The 25,017-nt window shown below is 44.0% G+C and overlaps 1 protein-coding gene across 5 annotated transcripts in view; it reads left to right on the top strand.

The window, feature by feature from the left end:
• Window positions 1–25,017, top strand: part of MCF2 (MCF.2 cell line derived transforming sequence) — a 73,333-nt gene that overhangs the window by 26,181 nt on the left and 22,135 nt on the right. For 3 of the 5 annotated variants that reach the window (XM_081847912.1, XM_081847916.1, XM_081847915.1), the window contains 14 exons: window positions 5,811–5,930; window positions 7,218–7,334; window positions 8,936–9,085; window positions 11,379–11,503; window positions 12,570–12,684; window positions 13,108–13,227; window positions 13,707–13,898; window positions 15,751–15,942; window positions 16,287–16,458; window positions 19,336–19,424; window positions 20,831–20,919; window positions 21,295–21,361; window positions 22,580–22,695; window positions 22,838–22,907. In XM_081847912.1, the coding sequence (XP_081704038.1) occupies window positions 5,811–5,930; window positions 7,218–7,334; window positions 8,936–9,085; window positions 11,379–11,503; window positions 12,570–12,684; window positions 13,108–13,227; window positions 13,707–13,898; window positions 15,751–15,942; window positions 16,287–16,458; window positions 19,336–19,424; window positions 20,831–20,919; window positions 21,295–21,361; window positions 22,580–22,695; window positions 22,838–22,907 (1,734 nt within the window). Of the gene's footprint in view, window positions 1–5,810; window positions 5,931–7,217; window positions 7,335–8,935; window positions 9,090–11,378; window positions 11,504–12,569; window positions 12,685–13,107; window positions 13,228–13,706; window positions 13,899–15,750; window positions 15,943–16,286; window positions 16,459–19,335; window positions 19,425–20,830; window positions 20,920–21,294; window positions 21,362–22,579; window positions 22,696–22,837; window positions 22,908–25,017 lie in introns of all 5 variants that reach the window. The other 2 variants (XM_081847913.1, XM_081847914.1) reach the window with 2 other exon arrangements.

The raw sequence follows: 25,017 nt of genomic DNA, 5'->3' as shown, positions 1-25,017 counted from the left end.
GAGGATGGGGACTAAACTAGAATGAGTTGTCCCTGTCTGTCATTGGCTCTGCCTTCACAGGCTGTTTTTAGACAGCCCCTTTGTTCCATTTCCCTGACATTTTCTTACCTGATAATTACTGCATTCTAGGAGATTTTCCATGTGATATAACAGCCACTTCTGAAAATGTAGCAGGTGTTTAGTGCTTGTTTCCATGCTAATTGCTTCCAGGGAAAAAATCTCTTTTCAACCACATTAACCTGGAAAATCGTGGGAATTTTTGCACCACAGTTTTCCCACTGTTTTCATAGGTCATGCCATGTGATGAAGTTTGGGCTGGTGTTCCAGTGCAGAGTTCTTCCTTGCCATTTTCAAGGGGGGAGGACAGAAGCACTCATGTGCATACTGGGTGGTGGCAACATATCTGGTGATATCTGCTGTTGCATCACACCACGCACACTGATGTGCATGAAGTATAGCATGGTACATGGCAATATATCAGTCAAAAAGTCACAATGCAACAGATAGTGTGGTGTAAAAGGAATATTGGGAAATGGAGCAGAAGGAAAACTAATGCAATAATCCCTGAGTCTGAACGCAGACTTGCTGCTGGGCTCCTTGCCTTCTGCCCTACAATGACCACAAGACACCAATATTTCTTCCTGTCCTCTCCAGTCTTGTAAAAATGCAGGAAGAGCCCTTCTGGATTGCACCAAAGACCCAGCATCTAGTCCAGTGTTTCCCAAGCTCAGGTCTCCAACTGTTTTCGGACTACAATCCCCATCATCCCTGACCACTGGACTTGCTAGCTAGTCTTGCTTGTAGTCCAACATACTGACCTCCAGACATTGCCAAACAGATGGCTTTGGCAATAGGCTTCTCTTGTTGGTGCCCCTGTTATCAGGTAGACTGCTGCTGAACAAGGAGTTTCTATTTAGCTGCCACAGGTTCTTTTAATGTAATTAAATTTATATACTGCTTGACTGAAATAAAACCTCTAAGCAGTATACCAGAAATATTAAAATTATTAGTTAGAAACCCCCAGTTGGAAACAAATAATTAAACTAAACTAAACTAAAACTAAAAAGAGATTGAAATGCATGTAAGTTTTTTCATGTCTGGGTAGATTTACCAGGTGTTTTAAGCAGGTGCTGCAAGGAGTGCAGTGAAGGCACCTGCTTATGTCAATAGGCAGGGAGTTCCAAAGTTTAGGTGCTGCCCACAAAGTGATTAGTTTCTTGTCACTGTGGAATGAGAATTATGTGACCCCTTCAGTGGTGCCAGTTCTGCAGGTCGAAGTGGGCATATCTCACAAGTAAATTAGTTAATACCATTGGTAGATCTCTTCTTCACCCATGGATTTGACTTATCCCCACATTTTTAAGGTCCCTTCTTGTGTTCCTGAATTCTCTATGTTGGTTATCTCAGGCTAAATAGAGCCCCCATGCTCAGATGCAGTATACCTTTGAGTACCAGGCTCTGGGGACAAAAAGCAAGGGTGGGTTGTTACCTCCATGCCCTGCTTGTGGGCTTCTCAGAGGCATCTGGTTGGCCACTGTGGGGAACAGGTAGACCTTTTGCATTGTCCCTTTCAGTAAGGCTGTTTGTAGGTTCAGTTCCACAGGAAGCCTGCCGATAAAATAATTTTGCTGGCTGGTCTCTGAGAATGCTGCAAACAGAATTGGTTTAAGAGCCAACATTTTGTTTGGGACTACTTTTAAAAATAAAAAAGTAGGTTTGTGTTAATATTAAAGTGTTTTTATTCCAGTTTAAAATGCAAGAGGACAAAAGCTGACCAGGTGCATAACTTTCTCCCGTTGGTTTAAAAAGGGATTTAGAAGCAGCCAACTTTATCTGCATTGCCAAATGTGTCTCCATCAATGTTAGAATCAGCCTCTTTTCCATTTTACCAGATCCTCTTTTTGGGGGGAGGGGATTCCAGAGCAGAGCCCCCCCACCTTGGTAATTCCCCCCCCCCCATCTGGGAGGTGGTAGTTCTTTAGATCATGGTTGAAGATTTCACATATGTATTATCTGAAAGGGATGGGTGAGGGATAGCTAAATGTACTTATTTATTGATTTCATAAAATTTATATTGGGGGGGACATATATATATATATATATATATATATATATATATATATATTCTAAAAAGGAAAAAAGCCTCAAAATGGTTTACAAAAGATAAAACAGTAAAATCAAGAAAAAATTGCAACCTTACTTTAAAACATATAAAAGTTAAATTACTAAAACAGATTAAAATCACCTGAACTTTTGCAGCATCTGGGTAGGCTTGTCTAAACAGGAATGTTTTTAGCAGGCTCTGAAGAGAATACAATGAAGGCTCCTGCTTGATCTCAATAGGCAGCGAGTTCCAAAGTTGTAGGCGTTGCCACACTGAACGATCAAGTTTGTACAAATGCTGCGCTTGTCATTCTCATTGCTGGAGGTTAGCTGTGCTTGAGCTCAAACCCTCCTCATAGTCAAAGGCTGTAGAAAAAGGCAGGATTGCATTAAAAAAGTCCCCAGAAGAGCCATTGTGGGGGATGGCATGGGGGGGGGGATCTGAATGAAACAGATTTGCTTATGTAAGGTTAGGAAAAAAGTTTTTTAAAAAGAAGGAGCTCACCATTCCGCCCCCTCTCTCGCTCTAGGTGTTCAGGAGCAGATTTAAGGTAGTAAGGATATAATATGATGAGGAGGACGTACTTGTAAGGAAGGGCTATATTTCTTTTTGACAATTCAGCGAGGGCCAAGCCTCATTAGGGCTGTTCATTTAGAAATGGTGAGCCAGGAAAGAGTGATGCAAGCCAACTGCTAACAGATAAACTGCATGTCTTTAAGTCTGAAAGGAATCACTTGCAGAAAAGCCTGCTGCGTGAGTCACTGCTGCTGTTCTCCCTGGAACGGTGGGTGGGTGATACTTTCCCACCTCTCTGCATCAAGTGTGATTTAGCATTCTGTCACTCTGGCCACTGAGGTTCAGCCTGAGCCCATTATTCCATGGCATGCCCAGAACAGGGACTCACACAGAAACACACTGAGTGGACTCTTGTGAGTTTGGATAGTTCTTAGTTTTCCAGATGCTGCAAGATAATAAACTTACGATTGGCAGTGGTGGTCATGTGGGTGAGTGATTATCGGCAACCCCCCCTCAAAAGCTCTACAACTTCAGCCAACACCCCCCCCCCACAAAAAAGCTCAACAAGTCTGGTCAATCCTCCCCAAAAGCTTAATAACTCTGGGCAATCTTCCCCCATTCCCCTAATTTCGAGTCTTATACACAGAAGACTACGGTAATACTGGCGAAGGAAAGAGAAGAGAAGGTGCAAAGTCCAGCAAGCACCAAACCATCTTTGCATGCATGAGAATAGCAAACTATTTACTATTCCGTCTATTTCCTATGTTCAGACTATGGGGCCAGTTCCATTATCAATAGCTCCACTCAATTCACAAGACGGTTGGGGTGACCATAAGCTTGATGCAAACTGAAACATGCTCAGTGGACCTGGAATGCTGCCAGACTCTTGTGAGTTGTGGGCTGCCTGGAACCTTGAGCAGAAGCTCTTCTGTGCTGCAACATTTTGCTGCAGATCCCATGTATGCATCCCGAAGAATGAGATTAGTGGGGGCAGGGCCCTGTTTGCCCTAATGGACTAGCCTTCACTACACAGCTTACCTAGGAGTAAGTCCCATTGAACTCAGTGGGATTTTTTTCCTGAGTAAATATGCTTATGAGTTCCAGTGGAAATGGGTGGTGGTGGCATTATGTTTGGGGGCTCATTGAATTTGGAGGAAACTATCCTGTGGTCCATACTCACATACATTGCATTACCAGTGGGCATTGCATTCAATAAGCACAAAGTCTTTGCTGGGTTTGATTTCTGCTGGGTTTGATCTATGCAATCGCAAGCTACTGAGCAGTTTGCCCTTGTTTCAAGAGCCAGTTCTTGGTCCCTGGAAGTCTTCCTGCTGGCTTCATTCAGGCCAGAGTTTTGGCAATCAGTTTGCATTCATTTATTATTTTAAGCTTATCTTAAAAATAGCTCTTGGGAACATGTTGCATTTGGGCCACACGTCTCATTGCGTGGAATAGTATATTCCAGTGCAGTATGTGTAATGCAATATTGTACAGGTTGAATCTGTATGCATTTTTTTAAGTTGCAGACACCAGGAATCCATTACTGTAATAATTTTGTTAGCAATATGGCAGGATAATTTATTGGTGACATTGCTTACCCTGGTTATTACATACCTCCAGGTGGCAAGTTTATGGACCCCTTCTGTGTTCATAAGAGATAACCACAGGCTCCTGGAAAGAAAGGGTGGGATAAACAAGTCCTATAAAACAATTTACAGGATGTGATTGATATTCTTGCAACGAATCTTTGGAGAACTGTTCCCTAACTTCCATGACTATTTGAGGATGTTTGTTCTCTTTCTCTCTCCTGCTGTGACTGCTGAGGGCCATGTCTGATATCAAATTTCTTTCCTCATACCTGAAAGTGGTTTAAAAAATGGCTGGTGAAGGGCATTGTTAACACTGCAAGGATCAGGTGCCAAAAAATTTGGCATGTGTCTATTTCAAGGGGCTATTGATTATTCCATATTGGGCGGAATAAGACTGGAACTAGGTGGCTATGGGATGCACGTAGAGTCTGCTGCAAACACCAGCCTGTGTCTTCTCCTAGGGTTTTCCCTGAGAGCAACTAGCATCAGCAAGACACGTGGAAGAGTATCACACTGCTGCAAATGTCTCAATCCCTCGCAAATGTCTGGAGAAGGGAAATTCCTGTGGTGAATAGTTTTAATGGCTGCCAGTCTCATTCCTACATGGAAGTACTCTCATACCAACTGTGCTGGCTACTGCTGGTTAGCTTACAGGGGATAATTCAACTTGCTGGTTCTTATCTGTTCCAAAAACTTAAATGACTTGGGATCAGTAGGGCTGGCTCTATCATTAGGCAGAACAAGACTGCTGCCTGAGGCTGCAGATGCTGGGAGAAGGCAGCAGTAGCGGAAAACATCCCAGTTCTTCTGGCTGAACTTGCTCAGCCTCTGTTTGACAACAGTGGTGTGTTCCAGGGGTTAAACCTGGGACCTTCTGCATGCAAAGCAGATGTCCCACCGAGATATGGCACTTCTAACAACAACAAAGTAGTATTCTATTCCTCATGGTTCTGAATAAAGAGCACAGGAAACTGCCTTAAACTGAGTTGAAACCATTGGTTCATTCAGGTCAGTATTGTGTCTGCTGACTGTAAGTGGCTATCAAGAGTTTCAGGCAGGGGACCTGCCCTGCCCTACCTAGAGATGCCAGGGATTTCACCTGGGACATTCTCCATGCAAAGCAGATGCTCTGCTCCTAAGCCACTGCTCTTGCTCAATGGCCCCTCACAAGAAAGGATGGGAGCATCCTTTCTACTCCCTTCAAAAATAATTTTTGAATATGGTTTTGTGTCGTTCGCTCACTTTCCATGCTCCCTCCAGAAACACCTCCTGGTATGGAAAGGCAGGGTGTAGTGTAATGGCTAGAGTGCTGGACTATGACTTGGAAGACCTAGGGTTCAAATCCCCACTCAGCCAATGAAGCTCATTGTGTGACCTTGGGCCAGTCACCTCAGCCTAACCTACCTCATAGGCTTGTTGTGAGGATGGAATGGGGAGCAGGAGAACCACCTTGGACTCCTTAATAAGCACAAACACAAAACAGTATCAAAGTTTGCAGCCATGGAGGTTAACGTCATTGCTGATTTTCTAAACTGACTTTCCTTTCAATAATGGAGAACTCTCTGTGTGTAATACTGAGTCTCTGGTTTCTCCCCCCACAGGCCTCATTTCCCGGCAACTTGCACCTAGTGATGGTCCTGCGCCCCACAGGATTCTTCCAGCGCACTTTCACCGACATTGGATTTCGGTTTAGCCAAGAGGACTTCCTGCTCAAACTGCCGGTATCACACCTGCTGCCACAGCATCACCCCTGACTTTTGTACTCTGCAGCTTTACCTGCAGGGAATTTTCATTCCCTGTTGTGGTTCAGCTGCAATGCATTTGTTTAAAATGAAAGTGAATACAAATGACAATCACACACACAGGTACAAAACACCAGCCTTGAGCATTTTATGGGCTTTAGAAGATGATGCTAAAAATGGAGGTGAAGTGTTAAATTCATTCATATTTAAAAGCTCTGGCAGGCATTTATCTGGCGAAGGGGTGGGGCTCCCAACTCGCATCAGCCCCTGGAAGCCTGCCCAATGATCATGGAGGATGGGAGTTGTAGTTCAACAATATCTGGAGGGCTGCAGGCTCCTGCACCCCTGAATTATAGCTTTAAAGTTGGGATACATCTGGAGCTCAGAGTTTTTCTGAGTGAGAATGCTCTGAACAGTTCGTTCTTTCTCTACCGCACAATTGTGTCCCATATTGCAGATTGCTTCCCCAAAGAGAGTGTGGCGAGCCTGCCTGCCTGCCTGATCTGTATGGCTCTGTCATTGGGCTCTGCCTCTTCTAAAGGAGAGGAACCTTGGGCTTGGGCTTGCAATGCATGCATTCTACCTTGAGCCGGAGTCGGCTTTGGGAAGGAGGAAGGAGGAGGGTGCAAACTGAAACATAGCCACCCTTCGAACTTTGCAGTTCTCCAAATTTGGAAATGTAGTTTTCCAGCCACGTATTGTGTACAAAAATGCATCTACGGAGGCAAAATGCACATAAAAATGCCTGTGTTCATGAAAGCAATATACAATACGTGTAACATTAGGGTAAATTGCTTTGCAAAGGTAGGTACATAAGGCGCCATTGCATACAAATGTGTACATACTTTTGCTTTTTAAAAGTTGCAAACTACTGAGGAAATCCGGAGAGCTGAACTTAAGAGTAGAAAAATGAGAAATGAAGAGAAACCAAAATGGACAGATCCACCCATCTCTAGTCCCTGTTTAAAGGCTTCTGAGTAGTAGGTTGACTAGATTGCCATCATGTGTTGTTGGGGAAGGCTCCACAATTTAACCACACACTGTGTGACAAAGTACTTCCTTTGGTCTGCCCTGAATTTTCAACTTTTCAGCTTCATTGGGTGACCCTGGGCTCTGGAATTTTTTGTTTTGGGGCTGGGGTTGGCTAATTGCAAGGCTGATTAAATGAATACATGTGCTGGCAGTGAAATGACTCCTGCAGAATCAGGAATCTAACCCTGTGAATATTGAGCTACAGGTCTATTTCCCCCTTTTCTCTTCCCCCAGGTTGTAATGCTGAGTTCGGTCAGTGACTTGCTGACATACATTGATGAAAAGCAGTTAACACCTGAATTTGGGGGCACCTTGGAGTATTGCCATAGCGAATGGGTCATCTTCAGAACAGTATGTTCCTCCCATTAATGCTGTTGTAAATGTGTGTGTAATATCTTCTTATATACATAAAAATGTCAGGTGTCATCATGCTCTGCATTTCACATGCCACGTCAACTGTGGTGTGAGGAACTGCAGGTACACCCAGGAGAGTGGCTACGCATGCCTGCAGCAAGGTTTAACAGAGAGGGGAGGCCCTTCACACAGTGGTTTAGCAAGTAAAAGTGTGAAATGCCTCCCCCCTTTAAAAGGGGGTGGAGCTTGAGACAGGGATGGGTGTTAGGGCAATGGGCTTGGTGCAAGCTGTGAGGAATAGGGAACAGAGGTAAAGATTCAAGGGAGGGGGTTTGGTCATGGAGGGGGAGGCAAAGAGATATGCAGCATTGGCAAGTGGAGAGAGTAGGTGCCACAGGCTTTAGCATATATGCAAAATTATAACATTCCTTGGGTAATTCTGGACCATGCAACGGGAAGTTCATGAAGTTACCATCCAGGACTCCAGCTCCCACCAGTGCGCACCAGCCTCAGCAAGGACACTAGTCAGAGATCATGGGAGCAGGTGTCTTCTAATATCTGGAGTGCAGCATGTTGGCTACCCATGTTAGTACTCTGGCTGCCAGCAGCTTCTCAGGGTCCTGAAGAGAGAAGGGACTTCCCATCATTAGCTACAGTACTAGATCCCTTTTAACTGGAGATCCCTGGGATGTAACCTGCAGTGTTCTGCATGCAAAGTAAATTGCTCTGCCACAGAGCTGTGGTGAACTTCAGTCCTTCCAACAACAGCTGAACTAAGTTACAGGTGTATGTAGGTCCTGCTCTATGAACATTCGCTATGTGAAAATTCGCATATCCAAACACAGTACCTGAAATTTGCTATACACACTGCTGATTCAGATATCAGAACAGAGAGCATTTTTTACTTCCTTGTTTGCCTTTCGCTGGTTGGCTGAGGGAGGGAGAGTGATCAGACAAACCAGAGATAAACTTTTCTGGGTTCTCCTGTGGTTTCCTGAGGATTTCTTTGGCTTTTGGGTGGGGTCAAAGTTCCTTGGTCAGGAACACATTAGAATTTACCCTCTAGCAATCAGTGGAATTGCTCACCTAATGAACAATTTCCAGAGAATGCATTGTGTTCAGTTAGCAGGACATGCTGGTGTACAAAGCTCATCATCTCACCACTTATATACCCAACCAATCACTGCACTTTTCAGGAGAGGGCCTTCTCCTGCAGGTACCATATCACCTGGAGGTGCATGTTGTGTGGAAATCACACCTTTAGTGTGGCAGCACCTTCCATTTGGAAGCCCCCTGGTCTGAAAGTCTCCATTATCTGTTTGTGCCTACAGAACACCTTGGTTTTCTAAACATCCTTTAAAGTGCAGATTTGTTTTTATCCCAGTCTATACCTGTATTGGACCTGAATTTGTTCTGTATTGGACCTGAATATGTTTTTATTGCCGATGCTTTTTTGTTGTCCATTGCAAATCCATCAGGGGAAGCAATTCCTAAATGAAAATAAGCAACTATATAAATAAATACCTCACTGCTGCTTTTATCAAGCTTAAGCACCAAGCGGCACGCCAAGCTGATTAACAGAAAACTTTCTCCCCCAGGCCATAGAAAGCTTTGCACTAACAGTGAAGGAAATTGCCCAGATGTTGCAATCCTTTGGCATGGAGCTGGCAGAAACAGAGCTCCCAGATGATGCCTACTCAATTGAACGCATCCTGGCACTGCGCACAGAGAAATACTATCAGCTGAAGGCAAGTTGCATCTGAAACTACCTGATCCTGTGAAAAACTTTGGTCACCTCCAGACTCGATAACTGTTTTTGCAGGAAGGGTTCAATCCCATACTGGAGGTTTAGGTTTGCACAATTAGAGTAAAGCACTGGTGCAGGGGGTGGGAAGTGATTCTAGACTTTTTTGGGGGTGGGACTCAATCGCACACTAGCATAAGCATCAGGCCAATGGCCCATCTAGTCCAGCATCCTGTTCTCACAGTGGCCAGCCAGATGCCCCCAAGAGAAACCGGAAAGCAGGACCCGAGCATAAGAACACTCTTCCCTCCCCTGGTTTCCAGCGACTGGTATTCAGAACCATTACTGCCTCTGACCATAGACCAAATTCAGATTGCATTTAGATGTGAAGGGGTTCTGCAACAAACCTAGTTCCCTAGCAGGTGTTGGGCGGGGGGAGCGTCATATGATCTCCACACAAGCAACTATTCAATAAACAGGTTGGGATGTCAGGGAGGAAATTACATTTCGCTGTCCTGCTTTCCTTTCCTTGCTTTTGCCCCTGTGCTATGGTATATTATTGTCCTGGAATCACTATTTGCTAGCTAAAGGCTGCCATGTTTGATGAGTGGAGGAAGGGACAAGGAAATCCAGTCCATTCATCAAAGCAATTCTTCAACACAATTATTTTACTCCTGCTCAAACTGATGTGCATCTATCTTATTAATCCTGCCATTTTGAAGTGATTGATTGTGATTTCTTAAACTAGGTGTCTCGGCCCCAGCTGTCATTCCTTGTTTCTTATTTCTACAACTTCAGAAAGGCACATGGTACAGACAAAGTTTCATAAGCAAATATTGCATTACCTTCTGTCCCCTTAGACCTTACACTCTGCCTACGAGCAAGGAAATCCAAAATTACAGAGTAGGAAATAGTGTTGCCAGTTCTGACTCTGAACTCTGTATAGAGATTTTGCCTCAACTATAGCATCTCTGACCAGGGACTCGGGGGAGGGGGGGAATCGATTCAGTTCTCATTGGAAGGTGAAACTACCTAATTGCAGTTTCCAAGACAAAACACAACCTTCAAAATCCACAGTTCTCTGGATTTTGCATTGTGGTTCCCCAATCAAGTAATATAGACCAAAATGCACATGTCAGAGTAAAGTATGCATATAATTGTATGTATAAAACAGCAAACAAAAAATGTGTTATATTAGGGAAAACGGCTTAACAAAAATGTATTTGTCCAAACTGCATACAAAAATGTGATTATTATTATTGCACTGAAACTTGGACAGATTGTCAATTTGCTGCAGAAATGTGAAGAACTGAATTTAAGACTGGGAAAATGTGAAACCGAAAGAGACAGATTCAGCCATCCCTGTCCCTGACAGATGGCCATTCCAGCTTGTGGCTTCAATACCTCCAATGAAGGAGAGTCCACCATCTCTCTCAAATGGCTCATACCATTGGGAAGGTTTTCCTAATGTTGAGTCTCTTAATACAGGTATTGCTAGACCTGCATCACATCCAGCAGTTGTGATATGTTTCAGGTACACAGCAGAGCAGTCATGATGGATCAAAATGGATGGTACAGCACCATGTTTGTGTCTCTTCCATAGAAGCTGCTTGGACCTTTGTGCACATATCTGCTTCCTTACATAAGGCTGATGGAGAGCTTGGCATTATGTTTAGAGTGCCTGTAAAAGCAGCCATGATACCTAAACCGATATGAGAGCAAACTGGCTCTGGAAGTGTGCCTAAGTTTGCTGTGTGGGGGACTGCTTATACAGCAGGCAGGGTCCCAATTGCTCATTTCTCCCGCTTCCAGGCAGATTATGGCTATTTGTCATCTACGATTTTTGTGGGTCCACTCACACAAACAGTAAAATTGATGGGGAAATACAATGGAAGAGTCCAGCCCCCTGGTCCTGTTGTTGATCAGTATAAAACACATATTCAGTTTTTATTAGACGGTTCTAGTTCTCAATATTTCTAGTTATGCCGTCTAGAACAACAGAGGTGAAATTTGCTCCATCTTCTGCATGACAGCACCACCATATATTTGAAGACCATGTATTCCCTTAGTCTTCCCTTAGTCTTCTCTTCTGCAAGCTAAATATACCCAGGGGCAAGGGACTGATCCGAGCAGGTGCAATTGCAGATGTGCTGTAGATTTGTTTCCAGCTGAGGGGTGGGTTCAGAGGGCTCCTTTTGGAATTGTGGTCCTTGACATCTCATTGAGTTGGAAATGGAAGACCACCATGGTGGTTCTGGTGACATATTAATCAGCAGTGCTTATTATACATGCTGCAGGAAGATATTACGACAGTGACCAAAGAAGGAAACATGCTGCTGTGTAGTTTAGAGGAACCTGACATGGATGAACCTGACAAAGAGGAACCACAGGAGAGATCTGGTGACTGGGAGACTGTCAACCGGTGAGCATGTTGAGCATCATGCACATTTTAAAAGCTGTTGACTAGAATCACTGTCTTGTCCAATGAAAGCATAGATACATAAGATGAACTCTGTTGGATCATGTCAATGACCCACCTTGTCCAGCATCCTGTTCTCACAGTGGCCAAGCAGATGTCTGTTGGGAACCCATAAGAAGGACCAGAGTATAAGAGCACTCTCTGCTCCTGAGGTTTCCTGCAAAACACTGCACAGGAGAACTTAAGGATAAAGGCTATCAATGACTGCTAAGTCACAATGGCTGGGTACTATGTTCCAAGCCCTACCTGGAGATGCTGGGAATTGAACCTAGGACCTTCTTCATGTGGAAGCCCTACCACCGAGCAATAGCTCTTCCCCCCCCAAAATACGAACAGGAAATTATCTTTATACAGTCCATCTAGCTTGATGTTGTCTGTGATGGTTGGAAGATGCTCTTCCATTCCTGTTGGGGAAGAAAGTAGCCGTGTGCCTGGGGTCAGGTAGGCACTCCATTGGAGTGCATTCCCACCCACCCCTCAGCAATGGCAAAAGTTATGGGGGGCAAGCAGGCAAGCCACCACCTTGGATACAACCTCTTCTTCTCTGTGTGCAATGGAAACATACTCACCTGTCTTGCACCTGTGCCACCTCTGAATGGGACATCCTTCTTTTACCTTGGACAAGCTACAATTTGTTCCCTGGTGAAAGGAGGTTGCAACAACACCTAAGGGTTGTTTTTGGGGAGTGGGGGCTTGGCAAAGTACCTTGGTGGATTCTGGAGTTTCCAGTCCTCAGCAGTCCAAATAGGCATTGGGTGGCTGGAGTCCATTTAAATTTCTGACGATGCCACATCAGGGACATCGTGTGAAGTCTAAAAGGTGCCTGCTTTTTTCTTTTTCTTTTTAAGGGGTTGAGCTCTTTGTAAAAATGTCTTTTTTTAATGGCTTGGGACCACTTGGTAGAAATGCAGTTGAGGTTTTTTTTATTGTTTTTATTAATGATTTTCTTGGGTTACATAGTACTTTTTTTTAATGGATAACTAAATCAGCTCCCTCTTGTGAAAAAAAGGTTGCTGGCACAGTTACATGAAATGGAAATTGCTTTTGATGGATTCTGGGAGAAACATCAGCTGAAGATGGAGCAGTATTTGCAGCTTTGGAAATTCGAGCAACATTTCCAAGAGGTAGGATGAGGTCCCCATCCCATCAGCCTTGGCTAAGAAACTATTGCTGGCGTTTTTTTAATATTCATTTGACCCACACAGTAGCTTTCAACTACTATGTGCTTGAAAGGTATAGAGGACCTTTTCCCCCTTGCGAAGGGCCTTTGATCTGCAGGAGATGTCATGGGGGGCGTGGCTCCTTTGATGTGTGGAGCTGGAGCCAGTGGTGGGCAGAAGACCACCCCTGCCACCCCCATTCTCTGCTTGTTTAGCTTCAGATGTCTTCCTTGCTCAAACATAACACTTTCAAGTGAAAACAGAGCAAAGAGGGATGTGTAGACCACACAAGGGGAACACTTCTCTGTCCCCCTTCTGTGCTTTAAATAATATTGTGCCCCTCCTGTTTTTGTTTTTGTTTTTGACAAAATTTCCTCTTCCTTTTAGCTGAGTAAAGCCATTGAATTTTTAATGGAGAAGCAAAGGGAGCTGCCGGATACTGGAGATAATGTCTCTCAAGTAAAACAGAGGGTGTTGGATCTGGAAAACTTGAACAAAATGGCACAGGTGAGAGCGCCATCCAATTGGTGTCAGTGAGGAACAGCCATCCTAACCCACCTAGAGCAGGAATGGGGAGGTGTTCCATGGTACTGTACTACAGCTTCCAAGACCCCTGACTATTGGCCAGGATAGCTAGAGGTGGGGGGCACTCTGACATCTCTTCAGCAGATGACACAAGGGACAAAAGTTGGCAGAGCAACAACTGTAAGCGTTGCCTTTGTGCAGTAGGCTGCTTTCTCTCACATTTTTCCTCCATCCTCACATGCAAGGGGCATGATCAGAGTTCAAGGACACATTCCAGCCAGGAAACAACACTCAAAGAGGCTGTGAATTAGGGACAGTGTGTGACTGGGGAGAGAAGGTGTTGCCTGGGAAGAGCTTTGAGGGCTAGATAGAGAGGCCTGTGAGGCCACATGGTGACCCTTCTGCCTCACACAGTCTAGAAATATAACTCCTACCCCCTCTTTTATTTGGATGTTACATAGGAGTTGACAGGGAAGGCTCAGGTTGTGATCCTTCATGGGCACCAGCTGGCAACCAACCACCACTACGCCCTCAACTTGATCTGCCAGCAGTGTAATGAGCTGCGGCACCATTCGGATATCTTGCTGGAGGAGATCAAAAGGAAGCACAACCAGCTCCAAAGAACCTTGGAGCTTCTCACTTCTCTGCAGCAGGTAATGTCCAGAGGTGGACCTCCAGACACAGTGAATGAATGACAGAGCGTTGCTTTCAGAGTCCAACTCTGCATGGCAAAGGATGGAGCTGTGCATCTGCTGTGATCCTGCAGGAGGGCAGGATGGGCTACTAGCCACAGAACCCCAGTTTTAATTTACAAGTTTGCAAGTGTGGGAGTGAAACCTTCTTGAAATTAAAGAAGCCAGAGGGAAGGCTAAATAGCATTTCTGAGGCTTCAGTGTCCCACATAGCTCCTTCCTCCTCCCCAGAATAGATAACGTAGTAAAAGAAGATGAAATTATACTATTGCATCATCCTGGATTGTGGAGCTGACTTCTTGTTGGTTCAGGATTCTAATTTTGTAGGCCAGGAGCAGGGAACCTCCAGTCTGGAGCCTAATGTTTGATGTATTACAGTATTTTAATATATTTTTGGGAAGCCGCCCAGAGTGGCTGGGGAAGCCCAGCCAGATGGGCGGGGTATAAATAATAAATAATAATAATAATAATAATTATTATTATTATTATTATTATTATTATTATTATTATTATTATTATGTCCCTATTTGGCCCAGCCATTCCCATCAATGATACCAGCTGTGGCACAGGCAAAGACATGGCTGGAATGAAAGGGTGTTTTTGTATGTTTGTTTTTGCTGGTACTGCTGATCCTGCACAGCTCTATGGAAAGATCTATGCATGCCACTTTGCGAGCCTTGACAGTTGGCTACTCACTGGGGTGTTCAAAGTGGGATGCCTTTGCCTGCACAGTTGATTTCAAACCACACAGGCTGCCTGTTAAATGTCAAGAGACAGGGGAGATCAGGACCACAGGCCTTGGGGCTTGCAGGGGAAGTGGTAGAAATTGTCAAGATCCGGTCTGATCTGGCCAAGGCAAGGCAGATCAGGACCCTGGACAGGTCTCATAGGAAATTGCAGGCTGAGCTGCAGAAGATGTTGCTCTGCAGTGGACCAGAGGCATTTAAATGCTGCATTTCCACAGTGAACTCTGTGCCCAAAGCAGCCTGTAATCAATCATCAAAAGCTTTGGGGTGGGGGAGAGAAGTCAATTTACAAAACATATTCAATAAATTCAAATTGGACAAAAATATAAATAATTAGCAAATTCAATATAAGAAAGAAAAATTAGACTTAGAGGTTTATTTTTATTTTTTGGTGTAGTATTTTGGAATTTAATTAACAAATAAGTTCCAACTGCTGCTGCAGGTCTTACTGGTCTCCAAGAAGCCTCAGCTCTGCAAGAAACCTCAGGGGATCTTCTCATGTGGCTAGCTGAGTTATAGCTGGCTTCCTTTTCTGTCCTCCATAGACCAAAAACAGCACTTGGGAAACGCTTGGGAATCCTGGAAGTTCTGGCTGCTTTTGCAGGTCTTATGGCCTAGCAGTACTCAGACTTACAGACTGGACCTTCTCTTCCACTGCCCCTCCCTTTAAGAGCTCATAGCTGATTCTGCAATTGCATGTCAAAGCATGGCTGTGGAACAGGAGAAGCTATGGAGGAGTCACCCTCACAGAGAATGATAAAAGAGCCACCTCTTCTGTCTAGGACAGTGTAGGAGGTCTCCTTAATAAGGGTGACCCGTGATTTTCCTGGCACTGGATGCAAAGCACATGATGACAACAATGCAGCAGAATAAGAGGGTTAGGCAGTTGCTGGAGCTGGTTGGAAGAGGACATTGGAGACAGTACTTCCACCTTGAATCTCCTCCTGTCCTCTAAGCCTGTTCATAACAGATGGGAGAGGGGAAGTCCACTGCTGCCTACAGACTGCCAGTTGGTCATTACCCTAGGCATGACCATCAACCTGTTCCTACTCATGTTTTTTCACCAGGCCCTGGAGTGCTGCGATGAAGGAGCCTACCTTCTAGCCAACCAGCAGATGGATAAATGCCAGTCTCGAGAAGGTGCCCAGAAAGCTCTCCAAGACATAGAGAATTTCCTTGAGAGTTCTTCGCTGCATTTATATGCTGACCCACAAACCCTGTACTCTGACTTTGAGCCCATCTTAACTCCTGAACTAAAGGTAGGCCCGTGGTAGAGGAATCGCATTCGTGCTGGCCGTGATAGCAAGAGCTCCGCTACACAGTGTGCTAGCCTTGAATCCAACAATCTGAAAATACTGGAGCAATTAAGCTTGTTGGCCTAGGCTGGGGTTGCCTCCCAGGCTTTACGCCAAAGTGAGTCCCTGACTCTTATGGAGGCTTCCAGATTAGAGCTGATCACTAGCCTGAACTACTAGGAGATCCAATATTGTGTCTCAAACTGACCTCCGCTTCACAGGAGCTGGGCTTGATCAAACACCCGTGATATGTGACAAGTCAATTCTGCAAGATTTGCTTATGGGGTTTTCTTTTTTGGAATCTGCAGGTTCGGATACAAATGGTCCAGATGAAACTTGAGAATGTGCGGAGCATGTTCGAGAACAGGCAGGCGTGCTTCAAAAAGCTAGCGGACAAACAAGCACGCCCAGTGCAGCTGGTAGCCCCACGGCCAGAAAACCCACCCCGGTCGAAATCTCCTTTGTTTTCCCCCAAACATGGTAACCTGCTTTTAAAGTTACGTCATTCAGAAATGTTCATTAGGTAACCGTGGGGAAGATGGAATGAGAATGGGCTTGATAATGTTGTAGATTTCTTTGTATGTGTGATCAGAGAGTGAAGCTAACTGTGGAGGGCACCAACGTCTTTTCCTTCTCTAGTCCTCAGAGCTGTTTTGCGAGTGTGTTCTTTAAGTACCCTACAGTGTCTTCAAAAAATAACCCAAACTGATTGTTATTTATATCTCTCGTAGCCTCCACTTAATATAGTATGGAGGGAATCCCTTTTGCAATCTGAATTATTCATCTGTATTGCACTTTTAATATGTGACTGCTTTCTCTCCACTCTTTACATAATGGGAGACATAAATGTGCAGTGTGATTGCTGGAGAGGAACTTCTGCTTGAAGATTTTAGATATCTTCTAAAGGAGGACTATTGGGCCGCTGGTGGTGCTGTAGATTAAACCACAGAGCCTAGGGCTTGCCAATCAGAAGGTTGGCGGTTCGAATCCCCGCGATGGGCTCTCATTGCTCGGTCCCTGCTCCTGCCAACCTAGCAGCCCGAAAGCAGTTCGAAAGCTCCCTCGGCCAGTAAAGCAAGATGAGCGCTGCAACACCAGAGTCGGCCACAACTGGACCTAATGGTCAGGGGTCCCTCTACTTTAAAGGAGGACTACATTCCTCTGGGTGCTCCAACTACAGTACAGGACAGCTCTCAGGCAAAGTGTTTTGGTTTGCAGGTGGCCCTCCAAGGCTGTTCTCATGTTACATTCAACGAATAAACAATCCATGTACACAAATAGTTGAGCTGTACATTTATGCACTTATTCACATGTGACATTCAACGATAACACAGGTAGAATCTAGACACATATAAAAAACGTTGCGAAATTGCTTTTTTTAAATAAAAAAATGTTTTGAAAAATATATTGAATTTGCCCTAAGCTCATCCTCGCCATCTAGTGCCACATTTGTATAATGCACTTAAAACACACCTAAAACATTATATTTGCAGCTGTATAGATGAGTCCACAGTCTGTGTACCTGTGTTTTGATACAGCTAAGCTGTACAAATCTGCAAGTGTAACACTCTTTCATATAAATAGTTATACATGCATAGACAGCTTTTACCTGTGTTCAGTGTAACATGTGAACAAGACGTTTTGATTTCTGTAATCTCAGACTGTCAGCAGAAATGATCATTTTATTGAACCCCCTGGGAACTGTCATTTGTGCTCAGCAAACCACTGGTTGTCCAGCCCAAACTGGGATTGTGCTATTTATGTATTTGGTATATGCTGATTTAGGGTTTCTCCCAGTTAACATCCTTAGGGATTTCTCACAGAAGTGCTGCCTGTCATTTTAAGAGGTTGTAGGCAGCCGGGCAAATGCAGTTAAAACCCTCTACCTTATTTGGGATTTTCTTTCTGATGATGCTGTCCGACATCAATGAGACCTTGTGGAAGTAGTAATGTTGTAACCGTTTTATTTTTGCAACAGCGCAGTTTGAAGATGGGGCAGCTTCTCTTCATATCTGTTTGCATTCTTCTGCGTCTGTTTTTCTCCCAACATCCTTTGCCCATTACTTCATTAAAGGTGCTTCTTCTATCTAACGGATATTCAACACTTATCTATGTCAATAAAATTAGATCCTTTTCTATGTCAATAAAATTAGATCCTTTTCTTCCTCAGTTGCATCTTCTCCTGGAAAGGATCTCCGTTGCCTTTCCTTTGAGGGGCCTTATTTTAGATTCATTTAACATAGAAAATATATATGGTTAGATTTTATAGGAAATATGTGTATTAAAGGACTTGGGCTGGGTAGAGTGATATGTGTAACCTTATCAGTATTTCCACCCTTCCATTATATCCAGAAATCCTTTCAGTGTGGTCCAGCTGCATTATGAGTTTAAAGCAGTTTTATACCACTCTAAACAGACATCATGGCTACCCTCAAAGAATCCCGGGAATTGTAGTTTTTTAGGAGTGTTTCTAAATGATTGATTGATTGATTGATTGATGTCCTGGGTGTTTTTAAGCTGAAGTTTGGTGTAGAAGTACTTTAAATAAATAAAGTTTTGCATGAATAAATGCTAGCTCCACAACTATATGGTGGCTTGATGGTGCAGGTTTGCGTGGGAAATTTAATTACCCAAGAAATGCCATCAAAGCTGGATATAGCACATTATCTGTTGTTTATTAAAATATTATTAGCCACTCTTCTTTGGGGGGGGGGGCTTTTGGAGTGAAAAGGGGTATATAAATGAATAATGATAATATTAGATCTCAGAGTTATGTACAAATAGTCAAATAGTGGCCAGCTTAACAACAGTCAAGTAGTGACATTTAAATAGTCCAAATGTAGCCACTTCAATGGGTCTACTCCGAGTAGGATATAACCCAATGCCCTGCGATCTGCAGATGAATGGTGGTATACAAATTTAATAAAAAATAAAAATGAAACTTGAAGAGGCAGTAAAGCAAAATAGGATGCTTCAGACCTTTTCCTGGTACCTTGTCAGATTATGAATTTTTAACTTTTAATCTCAGATTTTGTTCATTTCAAATTCTGTGTGATTACTTAGTAAAAAAATTCTTTTGTTTCCTAAACGCCATTTATTTATTTTCAAATCTTTTGTTATAATTAATAGTTCCCCCCAATAACATTTTTTCTCTTTTAAAATGTTTCATCCTGTTTGTTAAAACATGTGTGCACACAGGAACACACTCACATCTATTTTGTTTCCAGCATTAACTAACTGAACATATCTACCTTTTAAACAGGTGGTGTAATGTAGTTTAATGTAATTCCTTTGCACAAAAGTAATCTGTAATTTGTAGACTATAATCTGCCTTTCTTTTTTTTTCTTATTTCCAAGGTGTAGATTTTAATTCCAGTTTGAAATTCTCATTTGATATCTCACTGCCTGGGAAGAAGACTTCAAGGAAATCTCAAAGTTCCCGCAAGGTAGGTGATTAAAAATGTTTAAGTACAAGTGTGACGTCCACAAAATCAATGTGGAATGGTCCTGTTCCGTGTTCCTACCTGCCATCCAACCAGCCAGCCATGCCCTTTTCTAAGGGACTCCATTCCATTCCTCACCAACTTCAGTCTCCCTACTTGCAATAGATGCTGAGCATTCTAAGGAGACTGAACATGATCTATCCTTGTTGTGCTTGATTCCTCTCTGTTGTGCATGGTTGGTGCTGTTTTGGCTACATACCATAGTCAAAGGAATGACTTTGAGGGAAATCCTGCATACTATTAACAAAGTGCTCCTCAAACCACATCTTTTCATGCAGCATTGACACTCCTTGTCCAGAACAAGCATAAAAAAACAAGATGGACGGGAGACCACATAGCTAAAATGTGTAAATGGGACAGAAGTTTTATCAGTGCAGTCTTATGCCTACTCACTTGCCCGGTTCAGACGAAATGCCCAAACCAAGCTTTAAATTAGTGCTACATAAACTAACCTGGATAAGCCATTGGATCATGGCTCATTGATCCTTTGGTATGGCTTGGAGATCGGAAGCATTTTCCTCCGAGTGTAAACTAACCACAGTTTGTTGCTGAATTCAGTCTGGGGTGCGGAAGTTGTTTTAAACTATGGTTTATTTAACAATCTTGGTTCAGAAACCATGGTTTGATCTTCTCTTGTTTCAAAGAGCCGGAGTTTAAGCTAACAATAGCTTAGAGTGGGCTGCTTTAGGCAGTGGTTTGTTTAAATTAGGAAGCAGATGCTTCTAGTCCTTGAGTCTGTGCTAGGGGAAGAGAGGGGAAGGAGATGAGCAAGCTTACTCAAGCTCATTCTTCCATCCTGCTACTATTTCCTTCCCCTTCTTCTGTTGACTCTCCTGTGTCAGATTCTAGACAGTAAGCAAGGGATGGGGAACTCCAAATGTAGCCCCTACCCACCCAGCCCTCTTTGACTCCTATTTGTTGGTCATGCTCTGTGACCTCCTTGTCTACTTTTGCCTAGGTGCAATAAATCCTTGATCAGTAATTATGCTTATTATGTGCTTGGAAACCTCTGGCTTTTTACATTGCTGGAATGTTGCATGATGTACAAAGGTGAAAATCACATCTGTTGCTCTGCTCCCCCTTTTTTTTGCCTCTGGCTACACTTTTATTTCTTTTTGCCCCCAACCGCAGTTGTGTGGCCACCATAAAGTTGTCCTCTGGGGAATGAGGCCCCCATGCTGAAAAAACATTCCTCTAACAGCGATGGTACCCCACTAGTACATTGCAAAATGCAAGTTCACGTTTAGGGCAGCACATGAATCATTTTAAAATAGCAGGCTTCAAGTTGTCACTTCAAAGCTTTTATTATTATTATTTTTCTCTTCCTAAAGCATGTTGTTTCCCTCCAGATTGAAGTGATGCACGATTATCAGGAGAAAAGGAATTCGCTGCAGTTCTGCATATCAGAAAGTGAAGACAGTTTAGACATATTAAAAAGGTATTCTTCGGCCCCTTTTTAATCCACCAACTTCTCTGCTAGTCATGCAAACAAACCCTGATTTGTGCTTGGGAAAGTTCTCTGTTCCTTTTACTCAAAGCATTCAAAGAATGACCTTGGCCTTGATGTGATGATTAGGCCTCATCCAAAGCAAAATGTACGCCCCTTCAGTGGGGTGGGGGGTGAGGAATAACCAGGCTTTACTCTCACCCTTTCAAGCACATCTTTGTAACATGAGGACTAGAATATTTATGTTTTTCTTCCTCCAATAAATTATTGCATATTTAGAAAGCAGCATGCTACTGTTTTCCCCCAGCTCTTTGTGGAATTTCTACATGTACCCAACCTTGATTCCCCCCCCCCTCTTCATTTTAGCTATGTGATAAACGAGCTTATAGAAACTGAGCGGGTTTATGTTGAGGAGTTGTTCACCATTTTGATGGTAAGTGTGCCTTTGTTTCTTCTTGCTTCACCCTTAGATGTATCTGGGATGCTTATTTTACTTCTGTATCTGACTGCAAGTAAGCTAGATGCTAACAGATGTGCAGGATGAGGAGGAATTCAGTTTTGTGCACGTTTTAGCCTAATTCACACTTCCTGAAGCAATACACAAACCAAAATGCATCTGCCCTTAGAAAGTCAAACTTCTCTGTATTTGGCAATACAGTTCTCCAACCAAATAATGCGTACAAAAATGTTGAGATATATATATATATATATTTTAAAAAATGATTTCATATTTGTATTCCAGCAACAATGCTGATCTCAATGCAGCTCGCAATAACAATAGCATTAATATTTTCAAGACAATGCTACAATTGTGGTAATCATATTAAAAACAAAATAGCATACAAATAAGGCAAAAACAAATTCATCGAACAATTAATATAATTATATACATTAGGGTTAAATATGCAAAAAACGTGTTAGGAGAAAGTTGTGCATGCAAAATTGATGAAAACTGAAATATGCATACAGTGGTACCTCAAGTTAAGTACTTAATTCGTTACGGAGGTCCGTTCTTAACCTGAAACTGTTCTTACCCTGAAGCACTAATGGGGCCTCCTGCTGCTGCTGCACCGCCAGAGCATGATTTCTGTTCTCATCCTGAAGCAAAGTTCTTAACCCGAGGTACTATTTCTGGGTTAGTCTGTAACCTGAAGCGTATGTAACCTGAAGCGTATGTAACCCGAGGTACCACTGTATTAGACAGTATCACATGCAGAAATAAATTTGTATAATGGGAGAAATGCCCACTAGATGCTGATAAATTTTCATGAGGACTTTTTACTTTAAAAAATAAATAAATGCAAACTGATGTGCAAATCTGGAGAACTGAACTTAATAATGGGAAAGATGTGAAACTGAGCAAAACCAAAATTGACAGATTGATCTATCCCTACTCTCCATTCCAGTTGTAACATTTATTATTCTTATTCACATTCTCCTGTTGAACATGCCACTCAGGGGGGTATTTTTACTGTCATAATACTCTGAAAACACACAAGCCAAACAAACACACCTCTGGGGCTGGTGCACGACTGCAAAGAGATTTTTAGCATTAGGACCAAGAGGTGATGATGCTACTAAACGTGGCCTTTTGGGGTCAGACAATCTGGATGTGTGCCTAATACTGCATTTGGGGTTGTGCTGTCGGCAGGGCTACAGAGCTGAGATGGACAACCCCACCATGGCCTTTCTCTTGCCACCCCCCTTGCAAAACCGCAAAGATGTTCTGTTTGGAAACATGCCAGAGATTTACGACTTTCACAACAAGTAAGACACTGCCAAACCTTTGCATTGTCAGTCTCTCCCCACCTCTACCACCCCATGCCTTTAAAAATGAGTTCCGGAAGCAAACGTAACCCACTCTTCATTCCTACCCTCTCCATCCTCTTCCTCTTTCTTTTTCTTGCAGGATTTTCCTCCACCATCTGGAGAGCTGCGTGGAAGCCCCAGAGAAAGTTGGCTATTGCTTCTTGGAAAGGGTCAGTAGGCATGTTGTTGGAGCTGTGCTCATGATCCTTCTTGCTCCAGATCAGGGGTGGGGAACCTTAGTTCTCCGGGCCTCCCTGTCTGGCCCTCAGAACTCTCCCCAGGCCATGATTCCCGTCCCTACTTAGACACCCTGATTGTTTTTGTCTGGCCTGAATGTGTCCTTAAACCTGGATAATGCCTCTTACCTGTTTCGGTGGAGGATGGAGAGGGATGGTCTGGTCTAAGAAGTAAGGTAAAGGTAACAGGACCCCTGACCATTAGGTCCAGTCATGGCCGACTCTGGGGTTGCGGCGCTCATCTCACTTTGCTGGCCGAGGGAGCCAGCGTACAGCTTCCGGGTCATGTGGCCAGCATGACTAAGCCGCTTCTGGCAAATCAGAGCAGTGCACAGAAACGCCGTTTACCTTCCCGCTGGAGCAGTACCTATTTATCTACTTGCACTTTGACGTGCTTTCGAACTGCTAGGTTGGCAGGAGCAGGGACCAAGCAACGGGAGCTCACCCTGTCGCGGGGATTCGAACCACCGACCTTCTGATCGGCAAGTCCTAGGCTCTGTGGTTTAACCCACAGTGCCACCCGTGTCCCTGTAAAACCCACATTCTCTGCTCTGCCTGCTTTCGCCTATGGTCCCAAACATCATCAGCCTGTGGCCTTCAGAAGGCTGCCCATGTCGAAAAACATTCCCCAGCCTTGTAGCATGAAGTTTAAGGAAAGCCTGTTGCATGTGTTCAACTTAGACCACTAGTAAAAAAAAATTGTCCCTCCCCTGTTGGTTGGTGAGTGGTAGACAAGGCGGTTGGGTGGGGAGAGATTAGCCCCACCTTGGCCCCACTTCCTCCCACCACCAGCATCCTGCCTCCAACTGGTTGCCCCAAAGGGAATGTAGCTAACTTCAGGAAAAACTTCCCCATTGTTGAGGTAGGCAATAGTGAGCTAGACTGACCCAATGTCCTGGCGCAGCATAAGGCAACTTCCTATGTTGCTGGAACCAACAGCATTACTTTTCTGCTTCCCATTCACTCACTAAACAGGAGCAGCAATGCGTCTCTGTGTGGGGCGGTGCTTTTTGCAGTGTGGGGGCCACATTCCCTTCTGGGGACCCCTTCCAAGGGCCACAGTGGACAAGGTCAGACTCAGAGGCCAAAGAGGATGGATGAGTGTTCATGGGATGCTCTCCCCAGGGAGACTCGCCTGGTGCCTTCATTACTCTGGTTTTATATTTTGCTGGAAGCCACCCAGAGTGGTTGGGGCAGCCCAGTCAGATGGGCAGCATATAAATAATAAATTATTATCATCATTATTAGTATGACTACATATCTTTAGGCACCAGGCAAAAACATTCCTCTTCAGCTAGGTCATTGGCTGATTAAACAATCTATGGCTTTTTCAATTGCGTGTGTGTGTGTTGTTGTTGTTGTTGTCATTATGTTATGCATTTTGTGGTTTTATGTTGTAAACTGCCCTGTGATCTTCAGGAGAAGGGCGGCATTTAAATTTTAATAAATAATAATAATGATAATAATAATATGCAGTCTTCGCCAGGCCTGAGGTGTCCCACCCCAGTCATACTGCACTGTCCCAGTTTCAAACAAGGATCTTGCCTAGTCCTACCTAGAGATATTAGGATTTGAACCTGGGACCTTTAGCATGCAGTGCATGTGCTCTATTTCTGTGATCCAGAACAGGTTCCTGCATTGCAGGGGGTTGGACTAGGTGACGCTCGGGATCGCTTCCATCTCTACCATCTGGCCACAGTGATCCATGCGACGGTCATCTCCAGGCTTGACTACTGTAATTCGCTCTACGCGGGGCTGCCCTTGAAGCTGTCCCAGAAACTCCAGCGGGTGCAGAATGCTGCAGCGAGGCTCCTCACGGGGTCTCTGCCATGGGAGCATATTCATCCAGTGCTTTTCAAGCTGCACTGGCTCCCGGTGGAGTACAGGGTCAGAGTTAAGGTGCTGCTTTTGACCTTTAAAGCCCTTCACGGCCTAGGACCCTCGTACCTATGAGACCGCCTCTCCTGGTATGCCCCACGGAGAGCCTCAATAACAACACCCTAGTGGTCTCAGGCCCTAAGGAAGTTAGATTGGCTTCAACCAG

The sequence above is a fragment of the Podarcis erhardii genome, assembly GCF_964252035.2.
Source record: "Podarcis erhardii genome assembly, chromosome: Z".
Lineage (NCBI taxonomy): Eukaryota > Metazoa > Chordata > Lepidosauria > Squamata > Lacertidae > Podarcis > Podarcis erhardii.
The sequence above is the reverse complement of the archived record's forward strand: the minus strand, read 5'-3'. Positions and strand labels throughout refer to the sequence as shown.